Source organism: Echinococcus granulosus (assembly GCF_000524195.1).
Source record: "Echinococcus granulosus chromosome Unknown EG_S00085, whole genome shotgun sequence".
Lineage (NCBI taxonomy): Eukaryota > Metazoa > Platyhelminthes > Cestoda > Cyclophyllidea > Taeniidae > Echinococcus > Echinococcus granulosus.
The window spans coordinates 328,070-343,366 of record NW_020170465.1 but is presented as its reverse complement, the minus strand read 5'-3'; the positions used below and the strand labels follow the sequence as shown (position 1 = coordinate 343,366).

Here is a 15,297-nt window from a genome sequence, read left to right as displayed (position 1 = left end):
AGGCAGTGGAGTTGTGACCGACGACATAAACATGCGATCCGGTCGAGTCATCATGCCAATAGACCCGAGCCATTCTCTACGTCAACGATCAAGTAATCCCCTCTCCACTTTCCTCCTATACTTCTTAGAAATGACTCGTTTCAAACATTGCCACTTAGATGAATCCAAGTGATATCTCTTAAAAAATTAGAAGCTCACAATCATCCAACTGGAATAGAGACCAATGTTTTGGCCAGCCAACAAATGACACTACCATTCTGTCCACGTTGAGAGGCTGGACTAAAAAACGTAGATTTGAAAACTAAGCGGGGTTTTTCGAAAAATTTACCTGAACCTTTTTATTCCCTGCCATCATTTAAATCATCACATTGCATTTAAGTAATTGACACTTTTTGTAGGCAGCAATCACATTGGTGACAGTCATACTGTCATTAATATGACTGCTTCATTCTTCCATTAATAAAGTTTAGGGAGACTAAAGTATCTAGTCCTTTAACCCTTGGCTGCTTGCACAAATGTAATTCCGCTTCTTCACATAAATAAACTGATTCGATTCTCCGAAATGTTCAGGACTAGGTAATGAGATTCATTTCACCTCCGTCTACATCAGTAACTCTCGCACTTTTCCTGTGATTACATTTCCCGCAGCGTTTGTTACATGTATAGGCCTTAGCATTAGACACAATCCTAGTATTAAAAACAGATCCTGCACTGTTGACATGTATGCAAGCAAGGAGGGAACAGCAGATGCCAAGCGAGATAATAGAGCAGGTGCTAAGTGCGACCAAATATGTCGGCAATCTCTCTACACGATGTTAAAATAGGTCTTAAAGAGTGTTATTTTTAACGAGCAACACAGAGGTGGGATCATACTGGATCATGGGTGCGCCACACAAACGAGGGCTTTTGCATGCAAGTACTTTATGCATGCGAGATAAAAGTTTCTCCACCTAGATTGGGAATAGCCTCCCACTACCCATCGTTCTGTGTCACTTGCATTAAATAATTCACTTCTTTAGCTAATCATATCAATTGTGCACAAAAACTAGGCTCAGCTTTTGCTTTTCAGATCTTTGCATACTCCAACTAAGATCCTAATGCGACGCATGAATCTGCTTTTCATCAGAAAGTGTGCAACTGATTCGACTGCCAGATGGAAATAAAATAAATCCAGAATGTGTCAAGGTCAGCAATATTATGGTCTTGCAGACTTTAGGCTACCCAATCCCAGCACTAACACATCCTGTTCAAATTGACTCCCCCAAGCAACCTGTAATTAGCCTTCGGCTAGATACGCACCATGTAGACGCCAAGTTTACATCTTGGCAGACACCACCACAGTTATCACCACAAAGCTAGGTGTGGTTTAACCATGTGGATGGTCATCGCATTGCATTCACATTACCTCTCGCATTGGTAGGTGGGGCCGAATGAAGAGATGTGTGACACGGGAAGCTGGAACACCGCCGTGTGGGGTAACATAACTTACGGGAGTAGCGCCTTACTGGAAATCACTCTCCTCCCCACCTGTCTACCTAAACACCTTTCACGTTTTCCGCGCCAGCATTGACCACAACAACCGAATCAAGGTCTGGTATTTTGTATCAACGCATCACACTTTACGTGTGCTGGAACAATCAGAGCTGTGCACACAATTCTTTCTATGCCGCCAAAGTGGCTTTGGAAGCCTTCTACTTCCACTTTGTACCGTTATGTACAAACTGACTACTGTGGCCCACTTCTGGGCAAATACTATGCCTTGTGATTGTAAATTTCTCTTTCACCGGTCCGAAATTTTCCTGCTTATTTGTTCAGTCACGAACTTCCTGGTGTCCTCATTAAAAAGGTATTTGACAGATAAATTTTACCACAAGTGCTAGTAGCAGACAACCACTCCCACCTCACTTGCAAAATATGTTAAGCAAAGGCTACGAGACCACTATTCGTCATCTGTCTACTGCTCCACGCCGTCCATATTTCATCATCTTCTTGGTGATCACTTTCATGCTCTTCTTTGAAAAGTGTTGCGAATGCGCCGCCAATGCCACCTTGCATAAACATCAGTCATGGCGATGATATGGCTTCATCTCTCATAGAGAAGCTAACCACTCTGTCATCGGGCGGATTCCAACACAGCCCTTTACAACATGTAAGTTGGATGTCATCCGGATCAGATGGGGTTCACATTCCAAAGTCCGTACCTAAGCGTTTCTTCTGCTGCTTCAAATTTTGATGAAGTGCGGTCATATCAAGCCATTTCAGGCGCAGACGAGGCATTTACTAAAGGAACTACCATGAGGAGGTCCAATACTTGAGATCAATCCCCAATCAGTTATTCGACATTCGAGAGTTTTCTCAACACCCAACGAGTGTCATTAATAAAGTTCAAGTTTACCATTCCTGTTCATTCTTCCTACCGTTTTGGTGCTACACACTTTCGTAATGTAATTGCACGTAGGAATTTACGACATATACCACTGTCTGCTTATCACTATACTACTATCCAACATGTCTCTGTCGGTGGAAGCCAGCACTGTCCGCCTTCACTTGCATTGCTAGATGTCTACTTCCAAGATATGTAAGTTTTTATGATAATCACTGCTTATTGCAGTGGTTCTTTGACTTAATCTATTAAAACACCTTTGGCATGAGGAGATTCACTTCTTATTCGGGATTTGCTACTCTCCAAAAGCAGAGACTAACCTGTTTTACATTCGCTAGGAAAGCTGATATTTTAGCAAAGCAAAATAGGCTTAAAATCCAACCCCTCACGCGAAAGCACTTTAAATCCTATCCTTTAGTAAATGACTCTGCTTTAAGGTCAATGACCCTACGACTAGAGGTGGATGTTCGTGATGATCTGCATATTCTCCCTTCCTCCAATAAAGTCTCCAATCAGGTTGAAAGTCCAGACTCAGCGAAAGTGTCAAGAGGAATCCGTGGCATCGAGGCCAAATATGCTCATAGATGGATGCAAGTTCGGTGCCTGTCCCACCAACTGGCGAGGTTGAGCAAGAGAAGTGCCAGGCACAATGCTCAAATGGAAAGGAGAACCGTGCGACACTTGGATTATTTACATAGCTCTTCGTTTTAGTTCAGTGGGCACTCCAGTCTCCGCTATTGTACTATTAACCGATGCTATGCCATATGAGCCATAACAGCAGCTTTCAAACCCTTCTCTACGTTAGCAGAACATAATGTGGCCCAGTATTGGCCTCTCTCGTATTTAGAGTAGTCATGGGGTGCTACATAAGTTTGCTGTGTCAATGACTTCAGGACTTGTTTTATTTGTTGTAATAAAATTGTGCATCACGAAAGATAAACACCTCAAGTTATTAAAAGTATTACTCGCATAAAATTAAGTAAATGCCAACATAAAATCACTTGCGTTTAAAGGAGAGATTCGCCTTCATGTGGAACTTTTCTTGACTTAGAATAGACAATTTTGAAGCGATTTGCAGTGGCATGTATTTAACTTCACAAATGTGTATTTGCAGAAATGAGGGATCTTCTCCTTTCATCACAATTGTCCCATGATGGATTTCGGTTCTTCAACAGTTCCACCCTCCACCTGAAATCAGATAAGAAGCTCTTGTAAAGTACTCAAATATCTGCAACTGAGAATATTCAATTGTGATTGTCCTACTCAGAATGTCATGGTTACCCCCGGGGGGTACAGGATGGAGAGAATTCAAACGAGACCTGTCTAACAGAAGGCTATTCTAACATACAGCGATAAAAGCAAGCGGGGCAAATGAACTATAGACACATTTTATCTCTTGAAAATAAGATCCTGCTTTCCAATGGATTCTATTCAGATTCGGCAGACAGATCTCACCTCAGTCTGACGGTGTGAAATAACTTGTTGTCCTGCGAGGAGGGCTTTCTGAATTTCGGCCAATCCAGCCTCATGAATCTGACGATCGCAATTTTGAATGTTTGGATTTTCCTTCTAAAAAATTTACACAAACACAGACAATACCACAAGTGTTAGGTAAGCAAGCCTTTCCAATGCAAATGTTATTTAACAAAAGGAAAATCCGTTCATCCTGCTGAGTTATACAGACAATGCCAATGAGGGTGTTGATCGTATTTAAACCAAGTCATTTTCAGGATTTATTGTGAAAATGCACGATTTATAAGTGTCATTTCCAATTAAAACTCCCATTTATTCAATATTCAATTTTCTAAAAGCTCATAAAGGGTTTTTTGCATCGGCTTTGGGCAACCGACTTATTTTAGAGACAAATCTCATCATTTTCTTAACTTCCAAACTGCCCTTCTTACGGATATACATGTTTCACTGTGTATTTCTACTTTGTTAGCCACTTTTTGGTTTGAAAAATGATATTTTACAAACTTTACCTCCTAGGTTCCGCCTACGCGCCCTGCAAAAGAGTAATTTTTCTAGTCAACCATATTTCATTAAGTAAATTCTTGCTTCCCCTAATCTTTTCCCTAACCACCGAAATCAACCAAAGGACAGATAAAACAAAAAAAGGTTTTGTAATTGTTAAAATCATAGCTAGTTTTGTCGTGATAGAAGCAACCGAATTGTGGCTGTGACGGTGCATCAAGTGGGGCCTCGGTGCATGCGAACTCTCGGTTAGAGCCAAAAAATCGATTAAGAGGGTGAACGCGACGCGATCCAGCAGGCACAATGGTCTTGCAGTCACAAAGGTAAGCATAAAGTAAGGAAAAAATAGAGGAACGAAAATGGAATATTTCTTAAACAAAACGTTTGAAGGTTATTGGACCAATAACAGTTTCATTGAATGCTAAAAACAAATATCCTCAATTTATTTCAAAACCTAATTTTGTTGATAAAAGTTGTAACGAGTGCCAGTAACTGCAAAACGTATCATGATATACTGGTAGGAATGTATAAAAGCAATCATTTAAGCTGGAATATTTGAGGGTAACTTACATCAGTTGATTGTATCTGAGGAGGGTTCAAGCTGGGAGCACTAACGGTGTCTACCCTGAAAAATTTTGGTATAAAAACATCACGAATTTTGTCAAAAAGTACGTCCTCGTCATCATCAGACTTTGCTGGAGAAGAAGACAAAGGATTTCCCTCCATATACAGTAGGGAATCCTCACCGATGCATGACCCTCCCGCGAACTTCGGTTCACCTTTTCGGTAGGTACATAGAAGAAGTGACAGACTGACAAGAAGGACAGCAAAGACTCCGATAATGGATAAAGATGCTATAAGAAGAGGTATGGCATATCCTCTCCAAAGGTGGCTACAAAATCCACTGCGAAGTGGTACATAAATATGCATCATCTTGTCTGCACCGCAAAGAGTGACTAGAAGTAGCGAAGTGATTGTACGGAGTGCAGTGATAGCTAACTCTTCTCGCACTCAATAATCAATTGAATGGCTGATTAATGCGCTCGCATTTGTTGCGTCCAGTACGCGATCTCAAATTGACACAGAACTATGGTATATTAAGATAAAATATATTTCATTGTGTGCATATTTTGCCATGATTGACAATTCTTACCTAGTAAACTTTGAAATTAGCTTTTAAGTAGCTATACGAAGCTACCCATAGCTATATTTAGGTATGCCATTGAAATGCCTCCTTTATTGTCCAAAAAAGTTGGACGTTTTTTGAAAATAAATTAATTTTATTCAACTATTATTAATTATTGGGTAACTATAATATACTCATAGAAATATTTTGAAATTAAGTGTTTCTAGTAAACACTACAAAAATACTTCCTTGCATCTCTTTTTTGTTTAAGTAATCTTTATATCATACAGGTGGTTTAAGTGGGCCCGGGGCCGTACATATAGTCATGCATCCCTCTTACCCTTAATTCAAGTGTATAGTAAGAAAAATCTGATTTTTTGGAGTTCCACTTTTGCGAAAGCAGATTTTTGACATTAGGAATACCAATCGTCGTGTCTCCTTGTGTAGTAGATCTCTTAATGAATGCCGCCTTCATTCTTGCCTCATCATTTTAAACCATGGACAAGGTGACTCATATTCCGGTTGTAGAGCTTAATCATCTACTTACCTGCCATCTTTGCAAAGGCTACATCATTGACGCCACTACGGTCGTTGAATGCTTACATTCCTTTTGCAAAACTTGTATTATCAACTACCTTGACAACCATAACACTTGCCCCGTTTGTGATACTCTCCTTCACAAAACACGTCCCCAGTGCGCTATCCGATCAGACTATGCCATGCAGGCAATAGTGTACAAGTTGCTTCCTGAGGTATTCGACCGCGAAATGGCTTCCAGAAGAAATTTTTATAAGTGTAAGTTCCATCACTCGATTCCTGTTGCTTTACTACAACTGATATTAAATCCTCGTACGTTTGATGCTTGTTAATCTGTCATGAATTTTGAATGAGTGGTTTGTTTTAGAGTTAGAACTACAGGGGCTTTGAATTTATTCTCCAAATTGATAAACATGACGTCTTGAGATTGTCCCATACTACAAGGGGAATCTTAACCATGCGTTAAATCATGGAATGAATTGTCCCTAGTTTTATGAAATTGTTTGGGTTATTTAAAATGCATTGGAGCTCTTTGAAGCTCCGATCCAGTATTTCCACAATTGCATTTTTATGTATATTGTAACTTGGATTACTTACCCTAACAACCCGCCTCCATAAACGTGAGCAGGCTTATTATTCATGCACAGAATAATGAGCCCTAGTACTACTTGAGTGCCTTACGACCACTCGCAAGACAGGGAGTCACGTTTTATGAACTTGGAATCTAGAAAAGAGGTCTATCCCCTTAAGTGTCGTGCATTTCAAGGCTAGTGCCATCGTTAGTTCTTCGTTTTGAAGCGTAAAGAAATACAACTTAAGAGACAGGACTGAAACCTAGACATTATTGCACAATGGATGTGTAACTCGGGGGAGAAGATTATTTTAATTTATAGCCTTGCGCCGTGACGTTTCATTTGCAACATCTTGCAGCGTAAATGGGTGAGAACCTTTAGTACTTCGCTGCGAGCGTTTTTGGAGTCATTCAATCCAATCCATAGTAGAAATCCTGTAGTTTTGTTGAGTTTTTTTTTTCTCCCGATTTGGCTGTTTCAATCATTCATAAAAAGTCCTTCTCTTCTATTTTTCGTAAATGAAATCTAATGCTGCTTTGAGCCCTGTACACTGTTTTAGTAATTTCACGTTAAAAGCAAATTCAAAGGACTGGAAGACGGGTAGTATGGACAGTGTGAATAGAGCCCTGCGCCATCAGTGTGGTAACCGAACCTCAAGAAACTGAAGTCTGACATAGTCAAATGTGCTTAATCACCTATTCCTTTGAGTGTTGCCTTCAACCTTCTCTATGGTCATTCTTCTGCTATGAATATCACAATATCATTCTAACGAGTAGAAATTGGTCGTGGAACAGGAATGGGGGACCTGGAATGGTTTCCCACCACCATGATATGACTCGACTTCAACGACAATTCTAACCGCGGACTGTACTGTGGGAAATCTTTTGCCATACTTTACTGAAAGGGGAACTATGTTGGCACTGCACATTTCGTATGCTGAACAGCGTTGGTAGTAACGAAGCTATTTAATGGACTTACTCCATGGACCTACGTTCTATATCCCTTCTCAATTCGGTTGGCCGCCTGTCTGAGCTTCTATTAGCCTCTTGGAAAATACGGACTTGTCAGTTCTTCAATATGTTGTACTTTAGCAGTTTCCTTCCGCACGTTTTTTTATTTATTTAGTTCTGGTCTTCTGCTGTTGACTATTACTGAAGAAACCGATGTTGGGTAGTTTTCCTAGTTCAGGGTCGTGCTTCTCATCTTTCCCTTATTATTTACAGGTCTAGACACCCGCAGCTAATTTCCTCTTTTTGTAGTGTTAAAGTTTGCCATACTGTCATCGAAATGGGAATTGATACTGTTCCCTATAAGTAACTTTGCCGCTTCTGTCAATGTAGCCTTTCAACAGTCCCCGTAGGCGTTACAGAACATGTAGATTCAAACCTACCTTTGTCACTGATGAAAGATTGTTGAAATATGAATATAGAAGTGATGTGGTGTTTGGCTTCTTCTGGTTCTTAGCATTTTCTACCAAAGGTCTTAGAGGTAAGTCGGCAACAACATCCTTCTTTTTCTACTCTGATATGGCAAATGGTTTTTACTTTTTATGGTCAGTTTAACTGCTACTCAGCGTATCTAATTGCCTCGCGATTTAGTGTAATTCATGGTTATAAACTCATGAAGCAGACGTCATACACTATGCTGCTAAACTCGTACAAAATATTCAGGCCTTTTTTCGTCAACCTCACCAGCCCTTCTCCCGGAGGATCGCAGTCTTCTAAGCCCCGAGAAGCGCGGCGACATTAGTCTTAACGCGTACGTGGAGAAAGAGGAGGAGCGTGTTAGCATCGAGTTAAGTCTGTGGCGCGATCGATGCGGTCCGTTGCTACCGGTGGGCATCCAGTCTACTACCTACCTTCTCTGCCCTCCTTCCCTCACCGTGGGCCATCTGGAGAAGTTGGTTCGCCTCAAGTTCGACCTTTCGCCGACTCAGCACGCGGTGGAATTCTTTTTTGTTGAGAATGGTGGCGTCAGTGAAGGAGAGCAGTTCACATCTGAATTCACGCTCTCTGACCTAGTGTGTATATACTCCTGCACGCAATCGTGGGTGCGAGCGAAGCGAAACGGCTATGTTGGTGGCGACGCAAGGCCGATGAAGCTCTTCTTCTCCGTCTCACCAATTTCACCGAAAGCGGTAGAAACAGCGGAGGAGAGCGCAGTCACTGCTACCAGTGCTGTTGCTACGACCGCTGCCACAGTCGCCAGCAATCCTATCGCTCTGTCAACCGGTTAGAGGATAATGAAACAGGGGATAAAGCTTAGCTCACATTCCGCGTTTGAGCAGGACTGGAGAGGAAAACGCTTCAGTTATTAAGTCCATTGTACTTTCTCCTTAGCTATATGTGCACATGTGACGAGTTGTACAAATTTATTTCTGGTGGAGAACAGAAAGTTGTATTATAGTCTCGAAGCATAGCTTTTTCTTCCTTTTTCTGTTTGATCTCAACAGGTGAATCGGATTTGTACTTTACTGCACTTCGTGCTTTACTGTAATTTTTGAGATCAGCTTTTGTGGCTTTGTTTCCGTTTACTAGAAGTTAAATATGCATAGTATGTGTTGGAACTAGCATAAACATTAATTTTGTACTTCTGGTAACTGCAGCTGAGCGCTCAATTCTTCTATTTGACCTCCCAAGGGTGTCAATTATTTGACCATTTCTTCATAAAATAATGCAGGTTTATGCTTTATACATGGGACCAGGAATGTTAAACCTGAATAGTACCGTGAGGTTTTTATGCTTGTTTTGCGTAATGCCTGACTACGAAGGGTTCTTCTGTCTTTTTGGTTTCTGCCTTCGCCTGATAACATGGTCTGTCGGGCGCGCCTATTTATGCGTTAATCATGAACCTTCCCTGTTGCTGTGGCTTATTGCGACTTCAAGGAGTGCTTGTGATTCCTGAACTTTACCTGGAGACTGCACGAAGTGGTATTCAGGTTGTTAACGTGGATAGCTGTCGCCAGGGCGCTGTGCGTATTGTGGATGAGAATGAAGCAGTATTTACCACCTTGTTCCCACCCTGAATTACATCGTGAGGTTTTCTCATGAGTAATTTTCACTATGTGAGGTTATGGGTCTCGTGTTATCATGTAAGTACAAGGTTTGGACTTTTCGCTCACTGATCCTGTGTATTTTAAAGTAAAGAAGTTTCCTTGAACCCCTTGGAGTTGCAGCGATTTGTATCGAGTAGGAAGACCTTGGTCGGATGGGACATCAAATGGATTGTTTAGGTGGAAATAGTCAATTTTATGTCAACACTCGCTTAACAAACGTTGCAGCACGATAGGTACTTCTCATTACGAGTCAGCCAACAAGAAATCCACCCATGAGAAGAAGGAAGTGAAGACCAATGTGTCGACAGGTTTTCGAGTTTAGCTCCCTCTTTTGGGTGGTATAGGTGTGGACCAATTATTTATCTCTCAGTCAACCACGGTGCGAGGTTTTTGGCACGAAAATCTGTTAACGCTGGCACACAATTCTTTGTATTCGGGAACAGGTGGTCGTTTTGAATGTCAAAGTGTTTATACCATTTGGTTCTAGGAGGCATATTGTGTAACCACACCTCTGCTAAGTTTCAACCACCATATTTTACAGGAAGTTTTTGTAGTTTTAGAACCGAGGCTAACAGGTTCAGTAGGTTGGACGACGGTATTGCGAGGGTTGAAGATAACAGGAGGTTGGTAGAGAGCAGGACACATCCACTGCATCCATGCATGTGAACACTTGCATGGGTCGTAGCGGTCTACACTGACAGCCTTTTGTCCTTTTTCGATCCGCCAGTACCAGCGCACTTCTGGTAGGTATGTCATGAAGGTCAAATGAGTTTATCCCTCAGGTCAGACATTTCTTTAATATTAACACCACATTAAGTACAACTATAGCCTAGAAGGTCATCGACACTGTTACTATGCCTACTCATTTATCAAAACTGTCAGGTCAACAAAACAGCACAGATGTGCCAATCGGATTGTCGCATCAAGTTAATCAAGGAAAGGGGGAATAAGCATTTCCTTTTTTTTTCGAAAATGCGACTTTTATTTGGTTAAAACTTGATTCCGAAAAGTTAACTCTTAAAGCTCATTCATCATCAGTTACCTCGCCTGCAAAATAGCCTTACGGGAAGCCACGGTGACAGCTTCTCTCTGGAATGCACTGTTAGTCAATCATGACCAGCCAGAAACTTCCTGCCGTCAAGCCAGTAACTTACCGCGCAGGATTCCTCTTTTCCTCCTTTTTCAATTGTAGTGATTATGCTGGGAGTAACGGTAAGTTGAATAGACTCTTGGATTTCCTTACTAATAGACTATGCAAAATGGTGGAGCTTTTAATGCCATATATTTATTGATTTTCTGTCAAAGCTTTAGAATTCCATCCAAAACGCATTTTTTATCCATCCTGAGAATAGGTGTCATGCCTATTATCATTCTTTGTAATGTGAAAAATCTAAATCACATGTTTTATCTTGTTTCGTAAAAAGTGAGGAAAAATTGCCATCCGTCATCTTTTGACAAGTGCATGAGCCGAAGCGCACTAGAGCCTCTGGCAGAATATTTAGAAATCCTGGTTTATGATTTTTCACTCACAAGATGTTAATACAGTCTTCTCGGTTTCCTCAAAATTGGCGATAACGTAGAAAAGTGTTATTTTGGAGGGCAACCAAAGGTCACGAGAAATGCGACCAGGTGTTAGCTCTATTAGTGAGGAGTTCACTCAACTCCTTCCACCATGTTCTACGCAGAATCGCCTCAATCTGTCGTGATATGCATAAAAAGGAAGTTTTTGAAGTGTATTTTTCAAGACCTCCGTTCTTTCTGCCACGAGAAGCGTAGAACCCCTCACATATCCGCCCTAATCAAAACTTCATCTGACCGAAATTCTCCCGCTTTATAAGCATCGACAGTTAACTGAATAAGGTTTACTTGTCATCAAGTAGTTTAAACAGAATCCACCTACTCAGGGATTGACCTTCAAGGAGTGGATATCAGTCATGTCAATCGACCTTGACACTGCGTGGCAAGTGATTGTATGCATGTGCTTACTTCCGAAAAAGCCTCATAAACAGGTAAACATGAAAAATACTTGTATGTTCATCTCAAAACATAAAATCAGAAAAAATGAATATTTTTTTATACTTGTTTTGCACAGAATGACGTGTGAGAGACATTTGTCTCCGCTGCAACATTGCACATCGACTGCGTTTAGTTGTAAACATCGCGAGAGAGATCCAGTGGTATTTAATCACACTGGATAATCAGTGCATCAAAAAGGTTCTCTTTTATTGGTTCGTTAGGCGCAACTTGTCAAATCAGGCTGTCAAATCGTGTTGGTTGTCACTTCTTAATATGCCACTGCCAATCACCTTGGCTACAGGTAATACGCATATTCCACCGTTTCATTCAACTTTATCTTTTAGCTCCACTTTTATATAATTATTCTTCACTTTTCCGCTCTAAAGAATGAAAGTTTAGATTTTTTTCTTAAAAGTGTTTTATAATTCAAATTACGTTTGCTTCACAAGGGGTGTTGACGGCCGCCATGATTTGGCCCTGGAATTACCGTCGGGGGATTTAATGCTTGCATAGTATCGCTTCACACTAACCTTACAAATGAATTGCGATTCGTGTTGTTGGGAAGTGGCCTTTTCATCATTCCATACCTACGGAAATGTCTTGATTTTCAAATTCTGCCTCCTAGCAGATTGAATGGCTGTAATAGCTGTTGCAGCGTCTAGCGCAATACCGCATTCTCCATACCGATGCTGGGCAAGTACCTTCCTCCGATGACCCTGACAGTGTTTTAATGGGGAAACCGTAAATTCCATTTTAATATGAATTTATCTATTCTCCCTCTATTCTGCTTCCACGTCAGTGGCATTGAGCTCTGCCGCTGGTACTGCTGCTGCTACTTCTAGACTCGAATCCCTGATCACCTCTTCAGAGGTAACTCTGGCACCGCAGCTGAGTTCCGATTGTCTCCTACAATCTGAGCTATTGCTGACCTTGTTCAGAAGTCAGAAGGGTTATAAGTGCCCCCTAAACAAGAATCCTTGTAGTTACTACTTCTTGCTACCAGCAACGCGGGCCATTTCAAAGGGCAATTCACATTGCAGGAACCGGAGTCGCTTAGAAGGTATCATCTGACTTCTTCTTAGATAAATGAATGAATTTATTATCCGTGCAAATTTTACTGCCGTATGTTGTTGGCAAGACAAACTAATCACTGCCTTCCTTTGTGTGCACAGTCCCACTACGACATTCTGCTGAAATGGGGGTTACAACTTCGCCGCCATCACGAGGTGCCTAAATGCGCACACACACACACACACACACAGCGGCATGTGATCACATGTGTGAAAAGGTGTTTCCGTCGCCTGTCATTTGCCAACCTTGTGAATCCAGTGTTTGTAACAAAGATTTGTGCGAAGGCGACAGATAGACCTCGCAGTGAAAACTGTCGTTGCAATGCGGAATCTGCTAATCAACTAAAAATAAGGAAAATTTAATTTTTTAGGTAGATAAGATAGTAACAGAGCCAAAATTTGCCCATTAATGAGATATTTTGTATCTCATTTGTTTATGAAAATCACTATTTAAGTTCAACTTAGGAGTTATTCAATATTTTACCTCCTTTTTTAATCAAAGGTGATTTTTGATATTTAATTATGAGGGTATTTCATATGGGAGGGGGCATTTTAAGACAAATTGAGCCTTCCCATTTCCATTTTAAAAGTCACGAGCTGATAAAGTACAAATATCTCGCCTTGATAATGGCCTAGGATGTAGCGCTGAAGGTTTCCAGCCCCCTAATAGCTACTTATTACTCTAATCAGTAGACTGAATAAGATAAAAATTTCACTTCAGAGTGCTGTGTAAAACAGTTCAAATCTCTTCAATTACTTGAATAAGACTAACGTATTAACTAAATCTCATTGAACAACCTTAGTTGCGCGGCACACATAGCGCATGTCTCTAACTCCTGCCTGCAAATTGAAAGAGAAGTTCCAGTAATTCTGGATTGTCAGAAATGGGCGTGAAAAGGGAGAATTTACCTTTGTAAAATTGATGCCTTTGGATTTCAAGGAGAGAGAGTCTTCTAAAGCTGTAACTCTTGGAGATGCTCTGGACTACGGTAGCTTCGGGCTTGCAGGCTCCTGTGAGCATGCTATTCAACCTCCTCCTGACCGGCTGATCGACACGCAACCAGGATGATATTTCAACAACGATGACAAAATTAAGCAAGCTGTCTTGGTATCTTTCCTTATCAAAATGTTTCAGGTACTAGTGCGTAACTATAACAAGAGGCTATAAAAAATATGTGTGCACAGTTTTATTGTTTGCAATTTTTTTCATTTTTATCCTTTGTTAAACCATGCGGATCCTGTATTCAATCGATCACACTATTTTGTCATACGTCAAATTTAGTAAGTATTATTACAATATAAGCTCATGCTTGGAGGTTTTTTATGTTTTTCGTTACCAAATTCGCGACCAAAATGCGTAGACGGTTACTTCAAATGGCATTTGGAGCTCTTGAATCTCATTGGTTGGAACTCGCTGCCGTATAATATCCAATGCAAAATTTTCCGCCATACTATGTGTGAATTTAAAATTCATATCTCTGAAAAGGGCTTTGGGAAGAATGGCTAATTTATTCGATGCCACAAGGGATATTTTATAATCTTCCTTTTTCCGAGGAGTGTAGCTATGTGTCTTAATTGGGTATGGCTGATTTTCCATGCAGATATTCATGTTCGATCGTTATACACGCCTGCCTATTTAATTACTTACTTTTTAAGTCTTTGTTTCCCATTTAAAACACCCTACGAAAAGTTATTAGTGTCGACCTTTTCATAAGTTTTTTGCCATTTAGGTTAGTAAAGAATAATGATTGCGCAGCAAATAATGTATGTAGGGTCTGGGGTAGTCCAAAAAGCATCATACCACATATTAGCCAGAAGCTAGTTTTATTTGCCGCTAACCTACAGAAAGTGTCGGAAACAAACGCTACTGGTCCATGGCGTCGCCGTGGTGGTCGGATTGTGTGTGAGAATAAAAGGAAAAACAAGCGCCGACTTGCCACTGCGTGTTGAGTTTGATGGACCAGATTTTTGCTCCACCTTAACTAACCTTACGACCCAAAATATGGACTGCTCCTTTGGCAAGATATAGTCTACCCAAACTTCCTCCGAAGTAACTCTTTAGACTTGCTTTCAAATTCATTAATTTTTTGATTTAACCAACGTTTGTTTTGAACAGATCTTGTTGTTTTGAAAAGGTCGCGTCATTTCACTGCTTCCGTCAGACAAACTTGCTATTCTTGTACTTTGCTACGTAAGTAGTCAATCTGCTATAAAAATAGAGGTACAACTTCATCAAAATCTTTAACTTTATTCGTTGGCATAATATAAAATCCAATCATTGAATTAGACTTCTCCATCGTAGAATCGTGTTGGTGTGATGAATGCAGACCACTGCAGCCACTTAATTAACCACAGCCACGATCACATAGCACGAAGGTGGGACTTTATACCTGATTCTCCAAAGGCAACGAATGACATTGAAAATAGGTCTTTGATGCTTCACACAAGAAAATTAACGACAGAAAGCAGAACATGCAATATTTTCCTCAAAAATATCTTAAGTTTCCAAACAACTGATGCAATTTGTACGCATGCAGCTAAGACGATTCATCTATCAAACAAAT

General features: G+C 40.7%; 2 protein-coding genes across 2 annotated transcripts; one reads left to right on the top strand and one right to left on the bottom strand. All coding sequences in view use genetic code 11, as the record gives it.

Moving 5' to 3' along the window:
* Nucleotides 1–3,520: 3,520 nt before the first annotated feature.
* Nucleotides 3,521–5,290, bottom strand: EGR_07747 (hypothetical protein; the record flags this gene model as incomplete). Its single annotated transcript, XM_024496996.1, has 4 exons — nucleotides 3,521–3,571; nucleotides 3,839–3,952; nucleotides 4,464–4,727; nucleotides 4,928–5,290. The coding sequence occupies 4 exons, from the start codon at nucleotides 5,288–5,290 to the stop codon at nucleotides 3,521–3,523; spliced, it is 792 nt and encodes a 263-aa protein (XP_024348619.1).
* Nucleotides 5,291–5,980: 690 nt separating this feature from the next.
* Nucleotides 5,981–14,932, top strand: EGR_07746 (Polycomb group RING finger protein; the record flags this gene model as incomplete). The annotated part of the gene is made up of 6 exons (XM_024496995.1): nucleotides 5,981–6,278; nucleotides 8,287–8,823; nucleotides 9,478–9,590; nucleotides 13,674–13,746; nucleotides 14,220–14,291; nucleotides 14,850–14,932. 6 exons carry the CDS (start codon nucleotides 5,981–5,983, stop codon nucleotides 14,930–14,932), a joined length of 1,176 nt encoding a protein of 391 aa, XP_024348618.1.
* Nucleotides 14,933–15,297: the final 365 nt, after the last annotated feature.